We start from the raw sequence: 15,247 nt of genomic DNA on the forward strand, positions 1-15,247 counted from the left end.
AACAAGCTGGAATCTGATTGTTTGGGAAAAAATGAAAGATGGAATCTGATTGGGTGTAAGAATGTAAGCTGTAATCTGATTAGTTGGGAAGTAATGTAAGGCGTAATCTTGTTGGTTGAAAAAATGTAACATGAGTCTAATTGGATTAAAGAATTTCAGATAAAATATGATTGCTCGAATGAATGAAAGCTAGAATCTGATTGGTTGGGAAGAAATGTAAGATGGAATCTGACTGGTTGAAGGAATGTAAGGTGTGATATTACTAGTTAGGAAATAATGTAGGCTGGAATCCAATTGGATGAAAGAATGAAAGATAGAATCTGGTTGGGAACCAATGAAAACTGGAATCTGGCTATGTAAGCTGAAATCTGATTGGGAAAAATGTAATTGGAATCTGATTGGGTGAAAGAATGTAAACCGTTATCTGATTACTTGGGGAAATTATGTAAACTGAAATCTGATTGAAAAAAATGAAAGCTGCAGTCTAATTAGTTGGGAAATAATATAAGTTGTAATGTAATTGGTTGAAAGAATGTAAACTAGACTCTAATTGGATGAAAGAATTTCAAATAAAATCTGATTGGTTTAAATAATGAAAGATGGAATCTGATTGGTTGGGAAAGAATGTAAACTGGAATCTGACTGGTTGTAAGGTGTAATTTGATTTGTTGGGAAATAATGTAAGATAGAATCTGAGTGGTTGAAAGAATGAAGGAGAATTCGATTGGCTGGGAACGAATGTAAGCTAGAATCTGATTGACTGAACACACTGAGGACATTTTTTACGTTTTTTTTACCTTTTTTTTATTCTAAATGCGTTCTTTGGCCTCTAAGCAGCTACAAAAATCTGACAATTCTCAGTCCAGCAGCTAAAGCAGTGACGTGAGCGGCTGATGGGCTACATTTACATTACAGTGGCCACGATGCAGCTGCCACTGGCCATAACCGTGAAAACAAGGGGTGAGAGAAGCTAAATTGGCTTTATAGAAGGGGTTTCCCTCGTGGGACCACCTCTAATAATGTAATAAACCTTCTCATGGGTTTGTGCGGTGGGGTATAAAGCAAGGCCGAATTCACACAGCCGATATTAGCGGTCCTAGTGTGGACAAAGCCGTGATATCCTGAGCCAAGCGCACCACCCTCCTATATACCTATGAACCTGTTGATTTCTGGTCAGGAGATTCGCGGCCGGTCTGGATGTCGCCGTCTGAACCAGGACAGTAAATATCGGATATGTGAAATCAACCTTAAAGGGGCCACTCGTATTTTTATATATGGCTATTGTCGGATAGATCTTATAAATACAAGAAATTTTGCAATTTACTGCTTATTAAAATTTCTAGTTGTCCTTAAGATAGTGAAACATTTATTTATTTATTTATTTTTACAACTCATTGCCATGGAGACCGACCACCAGTGCTAGACAGCAGAACCAAGCGCAGTGCTTACATGCTCTTGTCTATTGAGCTTGTACGCGCTCATTTGAAGCTAAGATCCCTGGATCTCGCTGTTACCTCCTAATCTCAGCCATCTTCAGTGCGATGCTGACGAGCTGCACAGCAGCGGCGGTCGGTCTCCAAGGCGACGAGCTGTAAAGAAAAGACAAATGTTAATATCTCAAGAACGACTAATCATTTTAATCAGCAGTAAATTGCAAAAGTGCTTATACTTACAAGCCCTACCCAACCATATCCATCTATGAAGATGGGAATTACCCCTTTAATTAAATAATTACTAAAATTAGCCATTAATACAATGATTTCTACTGCTACAACATCCAGAACGAGGATTATTTAAAAGGTTTCCAAAATTAGATGAACATGGCTGCCTAAAACAGCGCCTCTCCTGTATACAGGTTGACCGCGGTATTGCAGATCATCCCTGTTTACTTGGCTGCAATACCTGACAACCCCTGAGGATACGTATGGCGCTGTTTCCGGAAGAGAATATGTTTTCCTAACCCTGAACAACCCTTTTTAATTCTCCATATATTGTTTCATTTCATGAAGTTTTTAGCTATGTAACAGAGAGGTCTTTGCATCCCCCCGACGCCCCGGGTACAAATGTTACCTCTCATACCCCGATTGTGCCTTGATCAAGTTTTAGATGATATTTTTTGTTTTTTGCAATGTCTACAACCAACTACATGATATAAATGATTGACACACTTACAAAGGAGCGCGGTCCAGCATTTTCGGGGTTAAACATAAGTATCTCCGTTTTCATTCACCCTTTAGATATGTAGATGGAAATGCCAAAGTAATATCGCGGCAGGTTGTACATGGCGGAAAGCTCCCATCGCATTCACAGGGTGAATCGGCTTATTGACAGCCAGTCCTTCATTATTAAGACAAAATCCCTCATCCTGAAGATAATCAATCCTCAATACCCTTTTCTTCTCAGCCGGGGATCAAGTCCTACCACCCTCCTGGGACAGCATCAAATCTTAATATTGTCCTGCCCTTTACATGTGTAATTAGGGACAGCAGAGGGGGGATCATGCTGGCGCTCAGCCCGACAACCATTTATACACCCACAAATCCCATTGTCTCCATAAAAAAACAATAAAGAGCCAACTGCGCCCATGTTACCAAATAATGGGGAAAGCCTGGGCACTAGGATTGGCATTATAGAAGGCGTCATATAGATGTTACCACTCTGAAAATACAGCCATCTGATAGAGCAAACTATGGTGGGCCGACCTCCAGAGGGACAATTACCAGCGCTACATTAAGTGATTTTCTATGTAAATGTAATACGGAAAAATCAAAAGAGCAGACGAGACTGCAGTCCAGAGAAAGGAATGCTACCTTCTGTCACCAGCAGAGGGCAGGGTGTTAACATGTTAGGAAGATCTTCTCAAGGAATCCACTGGTACCCTGCGGAAAAACGGGCAGAAAAGAATGAGATGGAAATATGGGATAGATAGATGATAGATAGATAATACAGTGCCTTGCGAAACTGGAACTTTTCAACCTTTTCCCACATATCATGCTTCAAACATAAAGATACCAAATGTAAATTTTTGGTGAAGAATCAACAACAAGTGGAACACAATTGTGAAGTTGAACGAAATTTTATTTGGTTATTTTAAATTTTTGTGGAAATTCAAAAGCTGAAAAGTGGGGCGTACAATATTATTCGTCCCCTTTAACTTAATACTTTGTTGCGCCACCTTTTGCTGCGATTAAAGCTGCAAGTCGCTTGGGGTATGTCTCTATCAGTTTTGTACATCGAGAGACTGAAATTCTTGCCCATTCTTCCTTGGCAAACAGCTCGAGCTCCGTGAGGTTTGATGGAGATCGTTTGTGAACAGCAGTTTTCAGCTCTTTCCACTGATTCTTGATTGGATTGAGGTCTGGACTCTGACTTGGCCATTCTCACACCTGGATACGTTTATTTGTGAACCATTCCATTGTAGATTTTGCTCTATGTTTGGGATCATTGTCTTGTTGGAAGACAAATCTCCGTCCCAGTCTCAGGTCTTTTGCAGACTCCAACAGGTTTTCTTCAAGAATGGTCCTGCATTTGGCTCCATCCATCTTCCCATCAATTTTAACCATCTTCCCTGTCCCTGCAGTAGAAAAGCAGGCCCAAACCATGATGCTGCCACCACGTTTGACTGTGGGGATGGTGTGTTCTGGGTGATGAACTGTGTTGCCTTTACACCAAACATATCGTTTGGCATTGTTGCCAAAAAGTTCGATTTTGGTTTCATCTGACCAGAGCACCTTCTTCCACATTTTTGTTGTGTCTCCCAGGAGGCTTGTAGCAAACATTTCAATTACACTTTTTATGGATATCTTTGAGAAATGGCTTTCTTCTTGCCACTCTTCCATAAAGGCCAAATTTGTGCAGTGTACGACTGATTGTTGTCCTATGGGCAGACTGTCCCACCTCAGCTGTAGATCTCTGCAGTTCATCCAGAGTGATCATGGGCCTCTTGGCTGCATCTCTGATCAGTCTTCTCCTTGTTTGAGATGAAAGTTTAGAGGGACGGCCGGGTCTTGGTAGATTTGCAGTGGTATGATACTCCTTCCATTTCAATATGATCGCTTGCACAGTGCTCCTTGGGATGTTTAAAGTTTTGGAAATAATTTTGTATCCAAATCCAGCTTTAAACTTCTCCACAACAGTATCACGGACCTGCCTGTTGTGTTCCTTGGTCTTCATGATGCTCTCTGTGCTTCAAACAGAACCCTGAGACTATCACAGAGCAGGTGCATTTATACGGAGACTTGATTACACACAGGTGGATTATTTTTATGATCATTAGGCATTTAGAACAACATTGGATCATTCAGAGATCCACAATGAACTTCTGGAGTGAGTTTGCTGCACTGAAAATAAAGGGGTCGAATAATATTGCACGCCCCACTTTTCAGTTTTTGAATTTCCACAAAAATTTAAAAGAACCAATAAATTTAGTTCAACTTCACAATTGTGTTCCACCTAAAATTTATATTTGGTATCTTTATGTTTGAAGCATGATATGAGGAAAAGGTTGGAAAGTTCCAGGGAGCCGAATACTTTCGCAAGGTGCTGTATATGATAGATAGATAATTAGATAGATAGATAGATAGGTAGATAGATAGATAGATAGATAGATAGATAGATAGATAGATAGATAGATAGATAGATAGATAGATAGATAGATAGATAGAAGGATAGATAGATAATACATGATAGGTAGAAGATGATAATAATAATAATGATAATAATAGATAATAGATAGGTAGGCATAACTGACCTGTATTATATAGCCATTTCTTTACTTGTCTGGTAATGTAGGAATGAATACAGACAGAAGAGACCCCTGCGCAAGAACAGTATATGAGTCTTTTGCAGTCTAATCGCAGATCATAATGCATTCCTTTATGTGTCTGTGACAGGAGTTACGTGCCCTTAGACCTTTAAGAGATAAGGTCAGCAGCCATGCTCTTTCTCCAGATAAAGGGTCCTGAAGTGCTATCTATCTATCCATCTGTTTATCTATCTATCTACAGTTGTGCTCAAAAGTTTACATACCCCAGCACAATTTTTGCTTTCTTGGCCTTTTTTCAGAGAATATACTGTGTTTTCTCTATTTAAATCATAATGACAACCCAAAACATCCAAATGACCCTGATCATAAGTTCACATACCCCCTTTTCTTAGTACCGTGTATTGCCCACTTCTAACATCAATGACAGCTTGAAATCTTTTGTGGTAGTTGTGGATGAGGTTCTCTATTTTCTCAGATGGTAAAGCTTCCCATTCTTCTTGGCCAAAAGCCTCCAGTTCCTGTAAATTCCCGGGCTGTTTAGCATGAACTGCGCGCTTGAGATCTCCCCAGAGTGGCTCAATGATATTGAGGTCAGGAGACTGAGATGGCCACTCCAGAAACTTCACTTTGTTCTGCTGTAGCCAATGACAGGTCGACTTGGCCTTGTGTTTTGGATCGTTGTCATTTTGGAACGTATGGACATACGTCGAGTCCGTCGTGCACTGGATCCGCCATGTTTTGGCGGACCGTCGGCACGAAAAAACGTTCAAGTGACAATTTCACAACGTGCGTCGTACGTCGGCCCGATGCATAGCGATGGACCCGTACTGATGCAAGTGTGAAAGAGGCCTTAGTGGCATTTGTGTAGTAATGGCTTTCTTCTGGCGACTCTACCATGCAGCCTATTTTTCTTCAAGTGCCTCCTTATTGTGCATCTTGAAACAGCCACACCGCTAGTTTTCAGAGAGACCTGTATTTCAGTTGATGTTATTTGTGGATTTTCTTTGCATCCTGAACAATTTTTCTGGCAGTTGTGGATGACATTTTTGTTCGTCTACCTGACCGTGGTTTTGTTTTTACAGAGCCCCGATTTTCCATTTGTTAATCACAGTTTGAACGCTGCTCACTGGCATTATCAATTCCTTGAATATTTTTTTGTATTCCTTTCCTGTTTTAGACAGTTGAACTACCTTTTCCCGTAGATCTGTTGACAATTCTTTTGCTTTCCCCATGACTTACAATCCAGAAATGTCAGTGGCTGGATGAAAGAAGCAAGAGTCTGTCTGGATCCCAGAAACTCACTCAGCTTTTATGCACACACACACTGATTACAAGCAAACAGGTCACAGGTGAGGATGTTACCTCTAGTACCATTCACACCCATTTGTGTCAACCTCTGTGCATGTTATCAGGCCAAAATCACCAGGGTATGTGAACTTTTGATCAGGGTCATTTGGATGTTTTGGGTTGTCATTATGACTTAAAGAGAAAACACAGTAGTCTGCAAATAAATGGCTTCACCCAACCACTAACCATGAGTGGAGGAAAAGTTTTGGTGTTATCATTCATATTCTCTGAAAAATGGCCCAGAAAGCAAACATTCTGCCGGGGTATGTAAACTTTTGAGAACAATTGTATCTATCTATTATTTATTATCTATCTATTATTAATTATCTATTTATCTATCTATTTATTTATCTATCTATTATCTATATATCTATCTATCTATCTATCCATCTATTATCTATCTATCTATCCACATCTTGGACCAAAACGTTGCACATGGGCCAATAAATCACATTTATTTTTTCTATTGGAGTGCTGCCTTCACTTTTTTGGACTATAACATGAGGTTTGGTACATACCTGTAAGGATTTTTTGCACCCTCTCTTTTCTTTTTCTACCTATTATCTGTCTACTATCTATTATCTATCTATCTATTATCTATCATCTATCTATCTTATCTATCTATTATCTATATATTATCTATCTATATATTATCTTTCTATTATCTATTATCTATGTATTATCTATTTATTATCTATATATCTATATCTATCTATTATCTATCATCTATGACCCTGTGCTGCGGCCATGGCAGATCATACAAAGTCATCATATTTCCTTTACGGGACCTGTAAAATGATCAGGTGAATTTAGTAAATTTTGGGGATATCTGGTTTCTCGCTGAGGCCCGGTTAATCATAGAGGTGATTGGATTCTGGGCTACGCTGCCGGTTCTGGGCGTTCTCCTCGGAGATCCATTGTGGGTGTTAATCATTAATGTGTCTGGGCACAGAACCGCACGGTGTGGAGTGCGGCTACCTGCACAGTCAGTCGCTCCATTGTCCGCACGTGGACGGCTCGGGATAATGAGCTTGTAGCTCTGTAGTTAGGTAGAAGCAATTTAAAGCAGTTTTAAATGAGAACCAGATTGTTGGGGCCTGCACAATAAGAAGCATGAAATGTGGACAGAATTGAGAATAAAAGTGGATTATTACCACCCTGATACAGGCAGAGTTATTTTAATTTGTACAGTGATTTAACCAGATATTGTGCGCTGTAAGATATTTTAGTTCTGATTTAAAACTTCATGTTATTTAATGCCATAACAAATCCATTCATAGAAAAGCTGCAGAATCGCTTGCATGTGCCTAGACCCGGAGAATCATCAGCGTATTCAATGGAGTACGGGCATTTAATGTATAGAAAGACAGAAATGTAGAAGAAGAAAAAGAAACAGGGAAGGAAAGAATGATGGATATACAGCTGCTTCTCACTAAATTTGAATATCAGCAAAAACTGCATTTATTTCAGTTCTTCAACACAAAAAAGTGAAACTCATATATTAGATAGAGTCATTACACACAGAGTGATCTATTTCAAGTGTTTATTTCTGTTAATGTTGATGATTATGGCTTACAGCCAATGAAAACCGAAAAGTCATTATCTCAGTAAATTAGAATACTTTATAACACCAGCTTGAAAAATGATTTTAAAATCCGAAATGTTGGCCTGCTGAAATGTAAGTTCAGTAAATGCACTCAATACTTAGGGCTAATTGTGCATCAATTACTGCATCAATGCAGCGTGGCATGGAGGCGATCAGCCTGTGATGCTGCTGAGGGGTTATAGAAGCCCAGGTTGCTTTGATAGCAGCCTTCAGCTCGTCTGCATTGTTGGGTCTGGTGTCTCATCTTCCTCTTGACAATACTCCATAGATTCTCTACGGGGTTAAGGTCAGGCGAGTTTGCTGGCCAATCAAGCACAGTGATACTGTTGTTTGTAAACCAGGTATTGGTACTTTTGGCAGTGTGGACAGGAGCCAAGTCCTGCTGGAGAATTACATTTCCATCTCCAAAAAGCTTGTTGGCAGAGGGAAGTATGAAGTGCTCTGAGATTTCCTGGTAGACGGCTGCGCTGACTTTGGTCTTGATAAAACACAGTGGACCTACACCAGCCATGACATGGCTCCCCAAACCATCACTGATTGTGGAAACTTCACACTAGACCTCAAGCAGATTGGATTGTGTGAACCGAAATAAATTAACTTTTTGATGATATTCTAATTTAGTGATAAGCAGCACCTACATGTAAATATATTGTAGCTATGCAAATATAGCAATGATAGATAATACATTGATTTCTATTATTATGCAGAGAGTGTATATGAAGAATGAAACAAAGAAAGTAGATAATGTAATGTAGCCAAATATGCAGAGATTTAAACAGATAAATAATAAGGAAACTAAAGTTGTGCATAGATATATGGACAGACAGATACAGATAGGTGGGAAGAAAGAAAAACAAAGGAGGAAAGAAAGACAGAAAAAAGGAGACAAAGGCATATATTAATACATAGAGAGATATACTGGTGCAGCAGCCGATCATTTTATAAGAATTATTACTGGATGCTTGTAGAACAATGCTGCTTTGTACTTTTATTATATCTGTAACTTCAAACGGGACCATCTTTGTTCTCTCCCCAGTGATGATATTCAGGCTCATCTTTTAGTGAGTGTTACATGCAGCCACAATGGTCCGCACCGCTGCCACCTCCAGGGAGAGGGGAGGCCGAGGGAATGGGGGGCAATGAGGAGAAAAATGTCTCACCGAAGAAGAAGAAGAAAGCCAATCACAGAGCAGCCGCATCATCTGTAATCTGGAGGATGAAACACACAATATGTTTTCTATCATTGCCTGGAAGGAATCTCACAATAGGTAGAACTCAAGGGAGGGGGGGTCTTTTGCTTTTATTTTTTTGTTGCTTCATATAGTAAAAATTGGAGAACTAGATAGAGAGAGAGAGATAGATGATAGATAATAGATAGATGATAGGTAGATAGATGATAGATATCTTTTTGCAGCCCCTCAAGCAATGCCCCTGTATGCCTTCCCCCCTGCAATGCCCCTGTGCATGGCCCCTCCAGTATTGCCCCTGTGCGCCGCCCCTCCAGCATTGCCCCTATGCGCCGCCCCTCAGCGTGGTCCCTCCAGTATTGCCCCTGTGTGCCATCCCCCCTGCAATGCCCCTGTGCGTGGCCCCTCCAGTATTGCACTTGTGTGCAGCCCCTCCAGCAATGCCCCTATGCGCCGTCCCTCCAGCATTGCCCCTCTGCGCAGCCCCTCCAGCATTGCCCCTCTGCGTAGCCCCTCCAGCATTGCCCCTCTGCGCAGCCCCTCCAGCAATGCCCCTGTGCAGGGCCCCTCCAGCAATGCCCCTGTGCAGGGCCCCTCCAGTATTGCCCCTGTGGGCCTGCACGGCCCCACCAACAATGCCCCTGTGCGCGGCCCCTCCAGCATTTCCCCTGTGCGTGGCCCCTCCAGCATTGCCCCTGTGAGCGGCCCCTCCAGCATTGCCCCTGTGAGCGGCCCCTCCAGCATTGCCCCTGTGAGCGGCCCCTCCAGCATTGCCCCTGTGAGCGGCCCCTCCAGCAATGCTCCTGTGCATGGGCCCTCCAGCATTGCCCCTGTGAGCGGCCCCTCCAGCATTGCCCCTGTGAGCGGCCCCTCCAGCATTGCCCCTGTGAGCGGCCCCTCCAGCATTGCCCCTGTGCAGGGCCCCTCCAGTATTGCCCCTGTGGGCTTGCACGGCCCCTCCAGCAATGCCCCTGTGCGCGGCCCCTCCAGCATTGCCCCTGTGCTTGGCCCCTCCAGTAATGCCCCTGTGCGCGGCCCCTCCAGCATTGCCCCTGTGTGCGGCCCCTCCAGCATTGCCCCCATGATTAGCCCCTCCAACATTGTCCCCGTGCACAGCCCCTCAGCCTGGCGCAGTGTGAGGGTCCCAGCCTAATCACCACATTTGAAGAATTCCTACTCAAACAGAATCTCCCCCTCCAAGACCAAAAACCCTATGGCAAAAATTCCTCCAGCTAACCTGCTAAGAAGGTCCCGGGAGAAGCCACTTATAGGATGACTTACATGGGACTGATCCTTTCACATAAGACAATGGACAAACACCGAAACTAGAACCTGTAATTAGTCCAGAGGAGCAAATACAAACAGATCAGCTGCTGTTATTACAGCCTGGGATCTCATGAAATAGATCAATGACACACAAAAACAATGATGATAATAATAATAATAATACTAATAATTTTAAATGTATCTGCACATGTTCTGCCAGCTCCCTCTGCCACATTATCAGGGTTCTCTGGGGTTGTTCTGCATTTTCCTACTCATGATCCTTATTCTTAGGTTGGAAGCTTTAGATTTCAGAGATCCTTTAAAATAAATCTGTAACACCTTAAAGTGGTTAGACCCCAGCTGGGGAGGATGTCTGATCAATAGCTGATGATGAAGAGGGATTTTCTGTGGAGGCTTCTAACTCTGTCTGCTGAAAATCTCCTGTTGTGGGATGAGACGTCTGTGTGAGCCCAAGATGTCTGCAGGAGGGAGAAGACATGTCATGGACTCATGGTCCCAAATCTAACAGGACCCCCAGCCCCTAACCCCGCTAGATACAATGTCCCCACCCTGCTGTCATCAGATCAGACAAGGAGAGAATCACAGTATAGGACACAATTGTCCTGTGTATGCATTGCTTATATTTTGCTTATATATATATAGTTAACTATTTTTTACATAGTATATTGTTAGAAATATAGTAAAAAAAATATAGAACTATATATAGTAAAACATTAGATATGTACATATTCACACTATATATATTCATGCATATATTTATACATATACACACATTTACACACACATTTATATATATATACACACATTACACACATATATACATACACACAGACACTATAAATATACACATACACACATATTTACACACACTTATACATACACATATACACTCATATAAACACACACATATAAGTATGCACAAATATACACACAAACATATATATGTATATATACACACATATATACACATACACACATATATACATAAACACACATTTACGCAGACATTTATATATAAACACATTACACATGTAAGTACATACACACAGACACTATATATATATAAATACATACACATATACATACACACACACATAAATATGCACAAATATACACACAAACATATATATGTATATATATATACATACACAGACACACATACATACACACACACACATATATATACATACAATTATTTACACTCACATATATATACAATTATTTACACTCACATATATACACACACATATATATACATATATATACATACAATTATTTACACACACACACATATACATATATATACATACAATTATTTACACTCACATATACACAAACACACATACAAATACACATTTTATTCACTCTTAAAATCCAAAGAACCTAATGAAGATAATTTTAGTAAACTTTTTTGTATTTTTTTTTTAAAGATTAGTTAGGTTCTACAATATATTTACTCATTTTTGGATTAGAAAATTCCTCTTTTAGTAAATCTTTGTTTTGCTCAGAAACACAGAACCGTTCCCACTGTTATCTCCTGCCTGTATTCCTTCTCTCTGCTGTTAGATGGTGTCCAGGCGCAGAGTCTCCGGATATTAGCGCAGGATCATTGCGGAGGGCGATCTGGCTGTCCGTCCTTCTCCTCCGCACTATCAGCTCTGATCACCAGGTGCACATGGGGAGGTCACAGCATTTTGCAGCTTTTGTGCGCCACACAATGAGGACACACTTCTCCTATAATGGCAGCAGTGTCTCCACCGGCTCCAAATACAGACAGCCTCATCATTTAACGCTCCTATTGTTATTCGTTAAGAAAATATATCACACACTCCAATCTCCTTCACCCGAAAATAAAAAACAACTAAGTAATGAAAATGTGAACAAAAATATCCTGAGTTTTATATATCATCAATGTTTTATAGAGAAAGAAAGAGAGAGAAAGAGAGAGAAAGAAAGAAAGAAAGAAAGAAAGAAAGAAAGAAAGAAAGAAAGAAAGAAAGAAAGAAAGAAAGAAAGAAAGAAAGAAGAAAAAATATACACGAAAAATAGATAAAACCATTGGAAAAAATACACAATTCTCCAGGAGCTGAAGGCGGATTTGGATTTATGGTTTTGTTGAGAAAAATATAATAATGTAGGAAATGCACAAAGTCTATATATCCTGTATACGGATTCATTGTATGGACATACGTAGATAAAATAGACAGATAGATAGATATTAGAGAGATAGATAATAGAGAGGTGTTTACATTCTTGCAGTCAGAGATTCTATAATTCTTCCCTTTTGTTTCTTAAATTCTAACTAAATATTTTTCCAGATACCCATTAATTTAAGACTCAAGATATATACACACAGAGGGATAGATACAAACTGACAGATAAGTGAATAGATAGATAAAAGATATAAGTAATATAGATAGATGGATAATAGATAATTGATAGATAATAGATATAATATAGCTAGATGGATGATAGATATAGATAAAAAATAGATGATAGATCATAGATAGATAGATAGATAGATAGATAGATAGATAGATAGATAGATAGATAGATAGATGATAGATATAAGATAGATAATAGATAGATATAGATTGATAGATAGATAGATAGATAATAGATAGATAGATAGATAGAAAGATAGATAGATAGATAGATAGATAGATAGATAATAGATAGATGATAGATATTAGATAGATAATAGATAGATAGATAATAGATGATAGATAGATAGATGATAGATAATAGATAGATGATAGATCATAGATTAATAGATAGATATTAGATAGATAGATGATAGATAGATAGATGATAGATAGATAATAGATGATAGATAATAGATAGATAGATAGATAGATAGATAATAGATAGATAGATAGATGATAGATAGATAGATAGATAGATATTAGATAGATAGATAGATAGATAGATGATAGATAGATAATAGATAGATGATAGATAGATAGATAATAGATAGATGAATAGATAGATAGATAGATAATAGATAGATGATAGATAGATAGATAGATGATAGATGATAGATAGATGAATAGATAGATAGATAGATAGATAGATAGATAGATAGATAGATAGATAGATAATAGATAGATGATAGATAGATAATAGATGATAGATAATAGATAGATAGATAGATAATAGATAGATAGATAGATAGATAGATATTAGATAGATAGATAGATAGATAGATAATAGATAGATGATAGATAGATAGATAGATAGATAGATAGATAGATAGATAGATAGATAGATAGATAGATAGATAATAGATAGATGATAGATAGATAGATGATAGATGATAGATAGATGAATAGATAGATAGATAGATAATAGATAGATAATAGATAGATAATAGATAGATGATAGATGATAGATAGATAGATGATAGATAATAGATGATAGATACTAGAGAGATGCAGAATAATGGCGGCACATACATAGAGCACATAGCACATAATGGAGCAGTCATGGTTACATACCCGAAATTCGCAGGTGTCCATAGGAACGTTTATCAGCCACATAAACTCCCTCCCTCCAGCCATAAAGGCGCAGGCTGGGCACCTCTTCTATATTGACTCAGGTGTCAGGACTCTTTATTTTTAATTATAACCTGCCCTTTTTTTAATTCCTGTGCAGAAAAAAAAAAGTAAAGGGGGGCATAAGAGTCCAGGAATCAGGGATTGTGCCCCTTCCCCCTCCACACTCTCCCCCTCCCCCCCTTATGAAGTTATTAGAGAGGGACAGGACTGGGGAAGTCTGGTACTACTTCATGTGCAGAAGAAGCCGCATCACCAGCGCGGAGGGATACACTATAGAGTTCAAATGTCAGCAAGTTTGCAGCAGGAGAGGAGGTGAGTGGGTGGAGTGTCCCTCCGCCGGCAGTCCCCGCTGTATGCTGCTCTGCAGGAGCGTGCATGGCACACAGGCTCGGGCTGCCGCTCCCTGGACATCCTGCTCGGGCTCTTCCTCGGGATCTGTCGCCCCCTCCCCTTCTCACCCCGCAGCCTGTGCCCCCTGCACCCCTCCCTCAGTGCACAGGCAGGTGGTCCCGTCTGCCCCTCTGGGTGCTGCTCCTGTGGATCCTCTGCAGCCATGATCATCTGATCACCATCCATCCATGCAGGATTTGGGATAAGGAAGCTTCTCCTCCAGGCTGCCTGAACTTACTGAGAACTTGTCTCTCCTGCTAGTATTATTCTTATTGTGCTGCTTAAAGTGTCCTCCTCATCATCATCATCCTCATCATCCTCATGGATATTGCAACAGGTCCGGAGTCCTTGGAGAGGTGCTTCAACAGGGGGCAGAGTGACTGTGCCAAGATGCTGGACAATATTAAAATGGAAGATCACCCACTCAGGACTGGTACTGCCACCCTAGGAGTGCTGCTGGGTAAGTGTGTCTGTGAAGTGTGGGCTCCAGGACTTACACTGGGTTATTATGGCCACTGTGCCCACCCTACATAACAATGGGCTGCCAACCCCTAATGTAAAGACCAGGGAGCCACACTGTGCATGTGAGAGCCTGGGGCCCCTGTGTGCCGGTATATAGTATGTCTGCTGCTGTGTACACACTGTGCATGTCAGAGCCTGGGGCCCCTGTGTGCCGGTATATAGTATGTCTGCTGCGGTGTACACACTGTGCATGTGAGAGCCTGGGGCCCCTGTGTGCCGGTATATAGTATGTCTGCTGCTGTGTACACACTGTGCATGTCAGAGCCTGGGGCCCCTGTGTGCCGGTATATAGTATGTCTGCTGCGGTGTACACACTGTGCATGTGAGAGCCTGGGGCCCCTGTGTGCCGGTATATAGTATGTCTGCTGCTGTGTACACACTGTGCATGTCAGAGCCTGGGGCCCCTGTGTGCCGGTATATAGTACGTCTGTTGCTGTGTACACACTGTGCATGTCAGAGCCTGGGGCCCCTGTGTGCCGGTATATAGTGTGTCTGCTGCTGTGTACACACTGTGCATGTCAGAGCCTGGGGCCCCTGTGTGCCGGTATATAGTATGTCTGCTGCTGTGTACACACTGTGCACGTCA

General features: G+C 40.8%; 1 protein-coding gene and 1 long non-coding RNA gene across 6 annotated transcripts in view; one reads left to right on the forward strand and one right to left on the reverse strand.

Moving 5' to 3' along the window:
- Positions 1 to 770: 770 nt before the first annotated feature.
- LOC138662652 (uncharacterized) lies at positions 771 to 13,904 on the reverse strand. Of its 4 annotated transcripts, none has more exons than XR_011318045.1 (7): positions 11,650 to 12,139; positions 10,511 to 10,650; positions 10,143 to 10,237; positions 8,879 to 8,927; positions 4,751 to 4,816; positions 2,811 to 2,879; positions 771 to 1,589 (listed from the first exon to the last, which is right to left on the reverse strand). It is a non-coding gene; the product is annotated as an uncharacterized lncRNA (long non-coding RNA). The 4 variants fall into 4 exon arrangements; XR_011318043.1 differs by lacking the exon at positions 11,650 to 12,139 and adding an exon at positions 13,690 to 13,904 and having other exon boundaries at positions 772 to 1,589; XR_011318044.1 differs by lacking the exons at positions 10,511 to 10,650; positions 11,650 to 12,139 and adding an exon at positions 13,690 to 13,904 and having other exon boundaries at positions 773 to 1,589.
- A 115-nt stretch (positions 13,905 to 14,019) lies between these two features.
- The window catches only part of LMX1B (LIM homeobox transcription factor 1 beta), a 173,663-nt gene continuing 172,435 nt past the window's right edge, over positions 14,020 to 15,247 (forward strand). The window contains exon 1 of one of the 2 annotated variants that reach the window (XM_069748518.1): positions 14,020 to 14,599. In XM_069748518.1, coding sequence (XP_069604619.1) covers positions 14,461 to 14,599 — 139 coding nt within the window. In that variant the 5' untranslated portion in view covers positions 14,020 to 14,460. The remainder of the gene's footprint in view (positions 14,600 to 15,247) is intronic. The other variant, XM_069748517.1, reaches the window with a different exon arrangement.

This window comes from Ranitomeya imitator, chromosome 2 (assembly GCF_032444005.1).
Source record: "Ranitomeya imitator isolate aRanImi1 chromosome 2, aRanImi1.pri, whole genome shotgun sequence".
NCBI classification, from domain to species: domain Eukaryota; kingdom Metazoa; phylum Chordata; class Amphibia; order Anura; family Dendrobatidae; genus Ranitomeya; species Ranitomeya imitator.